The sequence below is a fragment of the Lynx canadensis genome, chromosome C1 (assembly GCF_007474595.2).
Source record: "Lynx canadensis isolate LIC74 chromosome C1, mLynCan4.pri.v2, whole genome shotgun sequence".
Taxonomy (NCBI): domain Eukaryota; kingdom Metazoa; phylum Chordata; class Mammalia; order Carnivora; family Felidae; genus Lynx; species Lynx canadensis.
This window is the reverse complement of record NC_044310.1, coordinates 43,890,058-43,903,309: the sequence shown is the minus strand read 5'-3', so window position 1 is coordinate 43,903,309 and position 13,252 is coordinate 43,890,058. Positions and strand designations below refer to the sequence as shown.

General features: G+C 42.8%; 1 protein-coding gene and 1 pseudogene across 1 annotated transcript in view; one reads left to right on the top strand and one right to left on the bottom strand.

Annotated features, from left to right (window-relative positions):
* The window catches only part of MROH7 (maestro heat like repeat family member 7), a 50,217-nt gene extending 42,406 nt beyond the window's left edge, over window positions 1-7,811 (bottom strand). The window contains exon 1 of the mRNA XM_030323636.1: window positions 6,632-7,811. Within this exon, the coding sequence (XP_030179496.1) occupies window positions 6,632-7,811 (1,180 nt within the window). The remainder of the gene's footprint in view (window positions 1-6,631) is intronic.
* Window positions 7,812-11,237: 3,426 nt separating this feature from the next.
* Window positions 11,238-11,786, top strand: LOC115520244 (annotated as a pseudogene).
* Window positions 11,787-13,252: the final 1,466 nt, after the last annotated feature.

Here is a 13,252-nt window from a genome sequence, read left to right as displayed (position 1 = left end):
GCAGATTAAAAGTAAGGAGATGGAGAACCATCTATCATGCTAATGGATGTCAAAAGAAAGCCAGAGTAGCCATACTATCTTCAGACAAACTAGATTTTAGGACAAAGGCTATAACAAGAGATGAAGAAGGGCATCATAACATAATGAAGTGGTCTATCCATCAAGAAGAGCCAACAATTATAAATATTTATGCCCCCAACATGAAAGGCCCCAAATATATAAACCAGTTAATCACAAACATAAGCAAACCTATTGATAATAATACCATAATTGTAGGAGACTTTAATACTCCACTTACAACAATGGACAGATCATCTAGGCAGAAAATCAAAAAGGAAACAACAGGTCTGAATGACACATTGGACCAGATGGACTTAACAGATATATTCAGAACATTCATCCTAAAGCAACAGAATACATCTCTGCTGTCAGCACAGAACCTGCTTCGGATCCTCTGTCTCCCCTCTCTCTCTCCTTCTCTCTCAAAAATAAATAAATGAACATTCTAAAGCAGCAGAATATACATTATTCTTGAGTACACATGGAACAGTCTCCAAAATAGATCACATAATAGGTCACAAAACAGCCCCCAAAGGTACAAAAAGATTGAGATCATACCATGCATATTTTAAGATCACAACACTATGAGACTTGAAATTAATCACAAGAAAAACTTTTAAAAGCCCCCCAATACATTGAGGCTAAAGAACATCCTACTAAAGGGGTGCTTGGGTGGCTCAGTCCGTTGAGCATCCGACTTCGGCTCAGGTCATGATCTCACGGTCCATGAGTTTGGGCCCCACATCGGGCTCTGTGCTGACAGCTCAGAGCCTGGAGCCTGCTTCAGATTCTGTGTCTCCCTCTCTCTCTGCCCCTCCCCCATACGTGCTCTGTTTCTCTCTGCCTCTCAAAAATAAAGAAAACTAATTTAAAAAGAACATCCTACTAAAGAATGAATGGGTTAATCAAGAAATTAAAGAAGAAATTTTAAAAATACATAAAAGCAAATGAAAATGAAAACACGACAGTCCAAACCCTTTGGGATGCAGCAAAGGCAGTCCTAAGAGGATGATTCAGGCAAGAAAGTTCCCAAATACACAACCTGACCTTAGACCTAAAGGAGCTAGAAAAGGAACAGCAAGTAAAGCCCAAAGCCAACAGAAGAAGGGAAGTAAGACAAATTAGAGCAGAAATTGGGGCACCTGGGTGGCTCAGTTGGTTAAGCGTGCGACTTGAGCTCAGGTCATGATCTCACAGCCCATGAGTTCGAGTCCTGTGTCGGGCTCTATGCTAACAGCTCAGAGCCTGGAACCTGCTTCAGATTCTGTGTCTCCCTCTCTCTGTCCCTTCCCCGCTTGTGTTCTGTCTGTCTGTCTCTCTCTCAAAAATAAACATTAAAAAAAATTTTTAAATAGCAACAACAACAAAAAAGATTAGAGCAGAAATAAGTGATATAGAATCCAAAAAAAAAAAAAAAACAGTAGAGCTGGTTTTTAAACTAAGAGCTGGTTTTTTGAAATAATAAACAAAATCGATAAACCTGTAGACAGACTTCTCAAAAAGAAAAGAGGACTCAAATAGATAAAATCACAAATGAAAGAGGAGAGATCACAACCAACGCCATAGAAATACAATTATAAGAGAATACTATGAAAAATTATATAGCAACAAACTGGATAATCTGGAAGAAATAACAAATTTCTAGACACTCACACACTACCAAAACTCAAACAAAGAGAAAAAGAACATTTGAACGGACCTGTAACTAGCAAAGAAATTGAGTTGGTTATCAAAAATCTCCCAACAAATAAGAGTCCTGGGCCAGATGGCTTCCCAGAGGAATTCTACCAGATATTTAAAGTATAGCTACTATCTATTCTTCTCAAACTGTTCCAAAAAATAGAAACTGAAGGAAAGCCTCCAGACTCATTCTATGAAGCCAGCATTACTTTGATTCCAAAACCAGACAAAGACTCCACTAAAGAGGAGAATTACAGGCCAATATCCTTGATGAATATGGATGCAAAAATTCTTAACAAGATACTAGCAAATCAAATTCAACAGTACATTAAAAAAATTATTCACCATGATCAAGTGGTCATTCCTGGGCTGCAGGGCTGGTTCAATATTCACAAATCAATCAACATAATACATCACATTAATAGAAGAAAGGATAAGAACCATATCATCCTGTCAATAGATGCAGAAAAACCATTTGACAAAATACAACATCGCTTTTGATAAAAACCCTCAAGAAAGTTGGGATAGAAGGAACATACCTTAACATCATAAAAGTCATATATGAAGAGCCCACAGCTAATACCATCCTCAATGGGGAAAAACTGAGAGCTTTCCCCCTGAGATTAGGAACACAACAGGGATGTCCACTCTCACCACTGTTGTTTAACATAGTGTTGGAAGTCCTAGCCTCAGCAATCAGAAAACAAAATGGAAAAAAAAAAAGGCAACCAAACTGGCAAAGAAGAAGTCAAACTTTCACTCTTCACAGATGATATGATGTTTGACATGGAAAACCCAAAGACTCCACCAGAAGAAAAAAAAAACTGCTAGAGCTGATACATGAATTCAGAAAAGTTGCAGGATATAAAATCAATGTACAGAAATTAGTTGCATTTCTATACACCAATAATGAAGCAACAGAAAGAGATATCAAGGAATTGGTCCCATTTACAATTGCACCAAAACCCATAAAATACCTAGGAATAAACCTAACCAAAGATGTAAAAGATCTGTATGCTGAAAACTATTGAAAGTTTATGAAAGAAATTGAGGAAGACACAAAGAAATGGAAAAACATTCCATGCTCATGGATTGGAAGAACAAATATTGTTAAAATATCGTTACTACCCAAAGCAATCTACACATTCAATGAGACCCCTCTCAAAATAACACCAGCATTCTTCACAGAGCTAGAAAAAACAATCCTAATATTTGTATGGAACCACAAAAAGACTCTAAATAGCCAAAGTAATGTTGGAAAAGAAAACCAGGGGCGCCTGGGTGGCGCAGTCGGTTAAGCGTCCGACTTCAGCCAGGTCACGATCTCGCGGTCCGTGAGTTCGAGCCCCGCGTCAGGCTCTGGGCTGATGGCTCGGAGCCTGGAGCCTGTTTCCGATTCTGTGTCTCCCTCTCTCTCTGCCCCTCCCCCGTTCATGCTCTGTCTCTCTCTGTCCCAAAAAATAAATAAAAAAAAAAAGAAAACCAAAGCTGGTGGCATCACAATTTGGGACTTCAAGCTGTATTACAAAGCTGTAATCATCAAGACAGTATGGGTATTGGCACAAAAACAGATATATAGATCAGTGGAATAGAATAGAGAACCCAGAAATGGATCCACCAATATATGGCCAACTAATCTTTGATAAAGCAGGAAAGAGTGTCCAATGGAAAAAAGACGGTCTCTTTAGCAAATGGTGTAGGGAGAACTGGACAGCAACATGCAGAAAAATGAGAAACTATACCACTTTCTTACACCATACACAAAAATAAATTAAAAAATTAATGAAAGACCTAAATATGAGGCAAGAAACCATCAAAATCCTACAGAAGAAAATAGGCAGCAACCTCTTTGGCCTTAGCTGCAGCAACTTCTTAACTTGATATGTCTCCAGAGGCAAGGAAAATAAAAGCAAAAATGAACTATTGGGACCTCACCAAGATATGCTTCTGCACAGCAAAGGAAACAATCAACAAAACTAAAAGACAACTGACACAGAATGGGAGAAGATATTTGAAAATGACCTATCAGATAAAGGGTTAGTATCCAAAATCCATAAAGAACTTACCAAACTCAACACCTGAAGAATAAATAACCCAGTGAAGAAATGAGCAGAAGACATGAACAGACACTTTTCCAAAGAAGATATCCAGATGGAAAACAGACACATGAAAAGATGCTCAACATCACTCATCATCAGGAAAATACAAATCAAAACAACAATGAGATACCACCTCACACCGGTCAGAATGGCTAAAATTAACAACTCAGGACACACCAGTGAGGATGTGGAGAAGGGGGAACACTTTTGCACTGTTGGTGGGAATGCAAACTGGCACAGCCACTCTGGAAAACAGTACGGAGGTTCCTCAAAAAAAAAAAATTAAAAATAGAAGTACCCTACAACCTAGCTATTGTACTACTAGGAATTTATACAAAGGATACAAAAATGCTGATTTGAAGGGACACATGCACCCCAATGTTTATAGCAGTGATATCAACAATAGCCAAATTATGGAAAGAGCCCAAATATCCAACAACAGTTGAATGGATTAAGAAGATGTGGTATATGTAGGGGCACTGGGGGGGCTCAGTTGGTTAAGCGTCTGACTTCAGCTCAGGTCATGATCTCACAGCTTGTGAGTTCAAGTCCCGTGTCGGACTCTATGCTGACAGCTCAGAGCCTGGAGCCTGTTTCAGATTCTGTGTCTCCCTCCCTCTGCCCCTTCTCCACTCATGCTCTGTCTCTGTCTGCCACTCAAAAATGAATAAATGTTAAAAAAAATTTTTTAAGTATCTAGGAATTAACCTATCAAAAAAAAAGGCATTAGATCTATATGGAAATTTTTTTTAATTTTAGCAAAAGATATATCCAACATAAAGAAGAACTTGAATAGATGGATAAATTAATAACATTCCAATAAAAATTCCAGAAAGGCTTTTTGAAGACCTAGACAAATATACTATAAAATGCATACAGAAGGGAAGCCTGGCTGGCTCAGTCAGTGGAGCATATGACTCTTGATCTAGGGGTCGTGAGTTGAAGTCCCATGTTGGGTGTAGAGATTACTTAAAAACAATCTTAAAAAAATAATAAAAATGACTTGGGCTCAGGTCATGATCTTGAGGTTCGCAGTTTGAGCCCCGCATCGGGCTCTGTGCTGACAGCTCAGAGCCTGGAGCTTGCTTTGGATTCTGTGTCTCCCTTTCTCTCTGCCCCTCCCCTGCTCACGCTCTGTCTCTGTCTCTGTCTCTCTCTCTCAAAAATAAATAAACATTAAAAAAATAAAATAAAACCCAGCAATTGCACTACTAGGTATTTATCCAAGGGATACAGGTGTGCTGTTTCGAAGGGACACATGCACCCCAATGTTCATAGCAGCGCTATCAACAATAGTCAAAGTATGGAAAGAACCCAAATATCCATCAATGGATGAATGGATAAAGAAGATGTGGTATATATATACAATGGAGTATTACTCGGCAATCAAAAAGAATGAAATCTTGCCATTTGCAACTACGTGGATGGAACTGGAGGGTATTAGGCTAAGCAAAATTAGCCTGTCAGAGAAAGACAAATATCATATGACTTCACTCACATAAGGACTTTAAGAGACAAAACAGATGAACATAAGGGAAGGGAAGGAAAAATAATATAGGAACAGGGAGGGGGACAAAACATAAAGACTCTTAAATATGGAGAACAAACTGAGGGTTGCTGGAGGGGTGGTGGGAGGGGGGATGGGCTAAATGGGTAAGGGGCACTAAGGAATCTACTCCTGAAATCATTATTGCACTATATGCTAACTAATTTAGATGTAAATTTAGAAAATAAAAATTTAAAAATAAATAAATGAATAATTTTTAAAAATAACATAATTAAAGACAATAATAAAGTGTATATGGAAGAAAGGGGGTCTACTAATAACCTCCAGGACACAGTGTGGATGCTGTTGTCCTCAGAATAATTTTGAGAAGAACTTCAAAGAGGAATTCTCACCCTACCAGATACATACTATATCTTTATAAAGACATATTTACAAAGCCGTGGTATTTTTTTAAAAAATCACAATCTGGAATTGGCTCGTGAACAAACAAAAATATTTGGAGATATAAATAATTGGAAAAAGATCTTTACATCAAAAATTGATAAGGGATTAATTTATAGAACTCCTGCATATCACAGGTGAGGTACAGGCTCCAGACAGGATTTCAAGTCTTTGCTCAAGTTGGAATATCAAACACTCAACAGAAGTGAGCTGAGCCCAGAGTCCGCATGCGCCACTGGTCAAACTTTTTTTTAATGTTATTTATTTTTGAAAGAGAAAGAGAGAGAGAGAGTGCGACCGTGGGAGGGACAAAGAGTGAGGGGGACAGAATCGGAAGTGGGCTCCAGCCTCCGAGCTGTCAGCACAGAGCCCAGCACAGGGCTCAAACTCACAAACCATGAGATCATGACCTGAGTTGAGGTTGGACCCTCAACCGACTGAGCCACCCAGGAGCCCCTCCACTCGTCAAACTTAGCAACCCGAGAAGCCAGGTCTGAAATTTAACTAGAAAGAAAGAGGCATACATTTCAAAAGAAATGTATTGTTAGTTATTGGACACATAATTCGGACATAATAAAAATATTATGACATGGGGATATTACAGTTAAGGAAATTGACGCTCATAGAAAGTAGTTTGTCCCAAGTCACATAGCAAGCAGAGTCTCAGCACTGGATCTCTTGTGGGTAATTAATATATTGCATGTTGTCCATCGTATGCTGTTCCCTTCCTCTCCCCTCTCCTCTCCTCTCCTCTCCTCCCCCCAACTCCCTGCCCTGCAAGACTGAATACAAAATTCTTCCAGGGAATTGCCCTCTCTGGGGCCATCACCCTTGCCATACTCACCCTCTGGGATGCTTTGGAAGGCTGTGGTGTCCTTGTCCATGGTATTATAGGTGGGGAACCCCAGCGAGAACTGGCCTGTCTCAGTGCCAACCATCTCATCCCAGCTCCCCAGATTCTTGTCCAAGGGTATGGCATGGATGCTATTGTCCTCAAAATAATCCTGCTGGCTGCTCAGTGTCAGGGTAGAGGTGTCACTGAAGATGAGGCTGGAACCCAGGCTGAGAGTCTCATTGGAGCCCAAGATCAGAGTCATACACGAGGGTGGAGAAAGGGTGGAGCTGGGTCCACGGGTGCTGGAATGCAAGCTGTTACTATTGCTGGAGCCAGGAATCAGGGTCAAGCATGAGGCTTGAGTGATGGTCATGTTCAGGTCAGACCTGAGATTGTTATTTGAAGCCACATTGATGGTTCCCTTGGAACTCGTGTTCCAGGCTGTACCCAAAACTCCTTTTGAGACAGACCCAGAGCTGTTATGTGAAACCACAGTGATGGTCTCGGCATCTGGGATCAGGGTCCCACAAGAACCTGGACCCACATTGAGGTACAGCTTGGAGGTGTTTCTTGAGCCCACACTGTGTAGCTGGTTGGAGTCAGAATCCAGAGAAGAATTTGAGGTTGGAATAAGGAGAGCTTTTGAGCTTGACCTACAGACACAGTGGCCTACCACCAGGGCTTCTCTTGAACAGGGCCTTAGAAATGGGTTTGCATCAGTCCTGGAAGGACTGGAGTTACTCTGACCCACATCAAAAATCTTGCTTGAGAGAGAGTTGAAAGCCTCCTCAGAACTGAGCCCAGAGTGCTTCCCTGAGCTCAGATCTTGGGCCTCAGTAGAGCTGGGGCTCAGCACAAGGTTTGGGGCTGGACCCAGGGCCCCTTGTGAGTCAGGCCTTGAGATGTGATTTGAATTCAGGCCCAGGGCTTCACCAGAGTGGGAAGTGGTGATCTGGAGGGGGACTGGGGGCACAGTCTGGCTGTCACCAGGCCTGGGGGTGTTACCAAACACCAGGCCAGGGGCCTCCTCTGAGACAGGACTCAGAGTTGAATTGAGGTCTGGAACAAGATCTGAGCCAGGATTCAAGGGTGGGTTCAAGAGAGGAACAAGGCCCATGTCTGTGTGGGGCCCAGAGATAGTGCTGGAGCCTGAATCTGGGGCCTCTGCCAGGCTGAGACTGGGAGTCATGTTCGAGCTTTCACAGAGGACCAGATTAGCCCCTGGGCTCAGAGCCAGGCCTGGTCTGGAGGTCTCTCAATGCCACTGCCCCTTCTCTCCAAAAGCCAACTGTTGAACTCTCTACAATTCTCCTGAGAGGAAGAAAAGCAAATTCAGCCACACTTCACCTTTTAAGCCATGCTTAAAACCTTCCCACGGCTCCCCACTATCCTTAGGATGAAGGCCCTTGTGTGATTTCCCAGGTCCTTGTGACCATGCCCAGTCCACCTTTACAGCCCCATCTACACAGCTCTCCCCCTCGTGCTCTCAGTGCCAGCTGTATCCCCTGGGTTTCTCTGACCACACCCTGCTTCCTCTCAGCTTTGGGCCCTTAACAAATACAGTTCCCTTGGCTCGGAACCTTGTGTCACTGTCCTTTCCCAAGCACACTCCTCCCAGCAAAATATTCACCCTACTTTATTCCAATGACCCATTTAGTGTTCTAGCCTGTGCTAGAGGTGGCAAGGACTGTGCTTCCCTTAGTCCCTGGGACATCCCCAGCATCTAGCACAGTGCCAGGTATAGAGTAGAAGTCCACAAATACTAGACAAATGAGGCCTCACTCATCAAAGGTAGAAAAGGGGAAGGAGGAGCCTCCTTACAGGTTACCCTACTTCCAGCCTAAATTTCTAGAACTACTCTGCAAATGGCTGTGACACTAGATTCCCAAAACGGCCCTGGTAGAGCTGCCCACTGCCATTGACAGTTTGCCTGTTCTGGGTGAGGCAGGCCACATGGAGGAGAACCCAGGACAATCCTCAAAACCACAGCCTGCCTCACCCCAGCAATTGGCCTGCCAGGTGAGCTCCCCGGTGCCCCCACCCTACCCCACTTCCACACTTGGGCTCCTCTCCCTGTGGGACTCACTGGGACAGCTCACCTGCATTCATGGTGTTCTTAAGCAGGAGTGGACCCCTGGGAGGAGACACAGAAGAAGACTGAGTCAGGTGAAATATGTTTTCTCAATGCTTACTGAGAAAAGTCTACAAGCCAGCCATGACTCCTGCTAACCAAATGCTGCCCCCCCCCGCCCCGCCTCAACACACACACAGAGTCCTGGAAGTTAGATACTATTGTTCCATTACATACTTAAGGAAGTGGAGGTCAAGGAGAGGAAGGCCACCCATCCTACTGGCCCTCAGGGAAGCCAAGACCATCTCTTTAGGCCACCCATCTACCTAAACTCCTCCATGGCTTTCCATCGTCTTCAGGACAGCATCTCCAATCCTCAGCAGGACCTAAAAGGCCCTTCTGTGTCTGGCCTTAACTCCCCTTTAACCCTTCTTGCCCCTCCAACTCCCTTCCCCATTCCATTCCACCACCCTTCAACTCTTCTGTGTGTCTCCAAAGAGCCAGGCTCCCGGGTTAGGTCTGGGCCTTCCAAAGGTTGGGCGTACCCTTCTCCAGACTCCTTCCCCTGGCCAGCACCTGTGGCTTCACCCTTCAAATTTCAGCTTAAGAGCCTTCTAGGTCCCCCAGACAGGTGAGGTCCACTTGTAAGTTCTCATGGTATCTGGTCCACTTCCCCCGTCACACACGTTTCCCCACTAGGCAGCAAGATCTCTAAGAGTCTAACACAGCCCCTGGCACACAGTCACTGTTCAATGAATAAGTTTGTTACTTCATCTCGTTATTTCTTCTTTACTCGCTCATTTATTCTTTCACTTGCTCATTTTGTCACTTACTCATTTCCTATTCACTCATACACTAACCCATTCACGAAATCATTTACTCACTCTACAAATTTTGCTGTGCATCTATCGCTTGGCTTTGAAAAGACCAGAGATTTGGAGTCAGATGGTTCTGGGTTCATCTTCTTACTAGTCTGAGTGAACTTGGGCAAGAGACTTTCCCCCTCTGGCCCTCATCCTGCTATTCTCTAACATGGAAAGTGTAAAGCCTGCCACCTAGAGTGGTTATAGTTTCAGTGCCTGGCACAGAACATATGGCCTGAAACATACTACCTGAAATTTAAAAATCCAGAACTCCTTGCTTGTACAGTCTTTTACTAAGGGTACTGCACTTAAGTTTGTGTTCACACTTTTGTCTTCTTTTACTTAAAGAAGAGCCTTAAAAAAAATCTTCAGGTTCTGGAACACCTGGGCGGCTCAGTCAGTTAAGTGTCTGACTTCAGCTCAGGTCATGATCTCATAGTCCATGAGTTCGAGCCCCACGTCAGGCTCTGTGCTGACAGCTCAGAGCCTGGAGACTGTTTCGGATTCTGTGTCTCCCTCTCTCTCTGCCCCTCCCCTGCTCATGTTCTGTATCTCTCTGTCTCAAAAATAAATAAAAACATTAAAAAACATTTTTTTTAAATCTTCAGGTTCCAAAAACCCTAGATCTTCCCTTCGTCACCCCTCCCACCTGTGTGCATGCTGTGTGTGTGTGTATGCACACACGCGTGCTTGCAAACACACACACACACACACATACCATAGTTATCAAAGACAGGCATTTTCAACCTGGAAAAATATGCATCAAGTGCAGCGTATGACGCTGTGAGTAGGATTTTGGAAGGCCTGAGTGGTTTGGGCTGTGGAAAAGAGTAACCTCTACCTCCCTGACACAGCAGATGCCCCAGTGACTGGGGCAGCCCATGCCTCACCCTCCACCAAAGGGACGTTGTGCATTGGGAAGAGTGGGATTCTTGGGGCTTTGATGGGACACAGGGAGTCAAAGGAGCTCACTACTGACTCAACAGCCACAGGCTACCTATTGGCCTTTGCTTCCAAGCCTTGGGCCCCAAGTAGGGAGTGCAGAGAACAGCCATAAAACAGCTAGCGAATCCTGTCCAAGACTGAGAGAATCATTGACTGATTCCCATCCTTTCTCACTGAACCCTTCCAGGACTTGAACAAGGGTTGGTGGAGCCCTCAGGAGGTGTAACTATCAGTGAATCTTCCAGCTCCTCATTCAGAACACGTTTATTAGATGCATGGGCCTGGAATATGTTAGGCAATCATGAGTATGCACTCACACACATACATGTGCACACACACACACATCTGATATTGGGACACCTCACACCTAGAGAATACAAAACAGAGCTTGCTATCTTTCTCCTAAATCAGACCTTCCTATTCTCTTCCATTTCCAGGAACTGGCACTACCACAGCCAGAAATGATATCATCCTTCACTACTCTCTCATTTGCTGTACCCAATTTTGGCCAAGTTCTGCCAATTCTGGCTCCAGAAAAGTTCCCAAATACCATCCCATATCTCCATCTCCACTGCCAGACCCTAGTGCAGCTTCCATTGCTTAAGTCTGGGTCTTGGAATTGCACTTGAAACAAGGGTTCCTGTATCTAAGGACTGCTCCCAACAAACCATTATCCAAACTGAGCTAAATTATCTTTAAAAGTGCACTCAAGAGTGACCTGAGGTGATCTCTGAAAATGGTTCACTATTCACTTGGTCCAGAAAACTCAACAAAATCATATAAATCAGGAGGTTGAAATCGTGTTCACTTTAAGAACATACATGAAACTACTCATACCATCAAGGTATGCATATCCAAAAAGCCACCAAGTATCTGAAAGATGTCACTTTGTAGAAGCAATGTGTGCCATTCTGTAACTACAGTCGTGGAATTAGTAGGTGTGCCCAGGCCAAATAGTGGGGCTGGACACAGGGTCGGTGGCCCAAAGGGTGCTGAATTTTTACTGCACACACTTAAAAATGCAGAAAGTAATGCGGAACTTAAGGGTTTAGAGGCAGATTCTCTCAGCGTTGAGCACATCCAGGTGAACAAAGCCCCCAAGATATGTCATAGAACTTACAGGTCTCACTGTTGGATTAATCCATACATGAGTGCTCCCTGCCACCCTGAGATGATCCTGACTGAAAAAGAGCAGATTATTCCTAAACCAGAAGAGGAAGTCACACAGAAGAAAAAGATATCCCAGAAGAAACTGAAGAAACAAAAACTTATGGCCCGGAAGTAAATTCTGCATAAAATAAATGCAAATAAAAGTAAAAAAACCAAAAAACAAAAAACAAAACTTCATTCAACAGTGTGGTACTGACATAAGGATAGACATACAGACAAATGGAATAGAATTGAGAGTCCAGAAATAAATCCATGCATTTATGGTCAATTAATGTTTTTAAGTTTGTTCATTTATTTTGAAAGAGAGAGAAACAGACAGACAGAACAAGTGGGGGAGGAGCAGAGGGAGGGGGATAGAGGATCCAAAGCAGGCTCTGTGCTGACAGCAGAGAGACTGATGCGGAGTTCAAACTCATGAGCCTTGAGATCATGACCTGAGCTGAAGTTGGGTGCTCAACTGACTGAGCCACCCAGGTGCCCCATATGGCCAATTAATTTTTGACAATGATGCCAATTCCATTCGATAGAGGTAGAATAGTCTCCTCAACAAATGGTGGTGGGACAACTAGGTTCAACATGCAAAAGAATAATGTTGGACCCTTACTTCACACCATATACAAAAATTAACTCAAAAGGATTAAAGACCTAAACATAAAAGCTAAAATTATGAAGTTCTTAGAAGATATCATAGGGGTAAATCTTCACGACCTTGGATCTGGCAATGGTTTCTTAGATATGACACCAAAAGCACAAGCAGCAAAAGAAAAGAGTAAATTAGACCTTAACAAAATTAAAAACTTGTGCATCAAAAGACAGTATTGGGGAACCTGGGTGACTAAGTCAGTTAAGCATCTGACTCTTGGTTTTGGCTTGGGGATGATCTCTCGGTTTGTGAGTTCAAGCCCCACATTGGGGTCCACGCGACATTGCAGAGCCTGCTTGGGATTCTCTCTCTCTCTCTCTCCCTCTCTCTCTCTCTCTGCCCTACGCCTGCTTGTGCTCTTTTTCTCTCAAAACAAATAAAATAAACTTTAAAAAAATTTTTAAAAGACACCATCAAGAAGTGAAAAGGCAACCTACAAAACGGGAGAAAATATTTGTAAGATCTATTTCTGATGAGTCTAGGATCCAGACTACATAAAGAACTCTCATAACTGGACAACAAAAAAACAAGCAATCCAATTTAAAAATGGGCAAATAACTTGAATAGGACACTTTTCCAAAGATATACAAATATTTAACAACACACAAAAATATGCTCAACATCGCTAGTCATTAGGAATGAAATCAAAACCATGATGAGATATCAGTTTATACCCACTATAATTTTTTAAGTGGAAAATAAGAAGTGGTGCCTGGCTGGCTCAGTCAGTGGAGCATGTGACTCTCAGTCTCAGGGTTGAGAGTTCAAGCCTCACGTTGGGCATAGAGGTTATGTTTTTTTTTTTTTAAGTTTTAAAAATTTTTAAAAAGAAAATAACAAGTGTTGGCAAGGACATAGAAAATTGACACTCTCAAACACTGCTGCTAGGAATATAAAATGGTGTAGCCTCTGTAAAAACCAACTTGGTGGTACTGCAA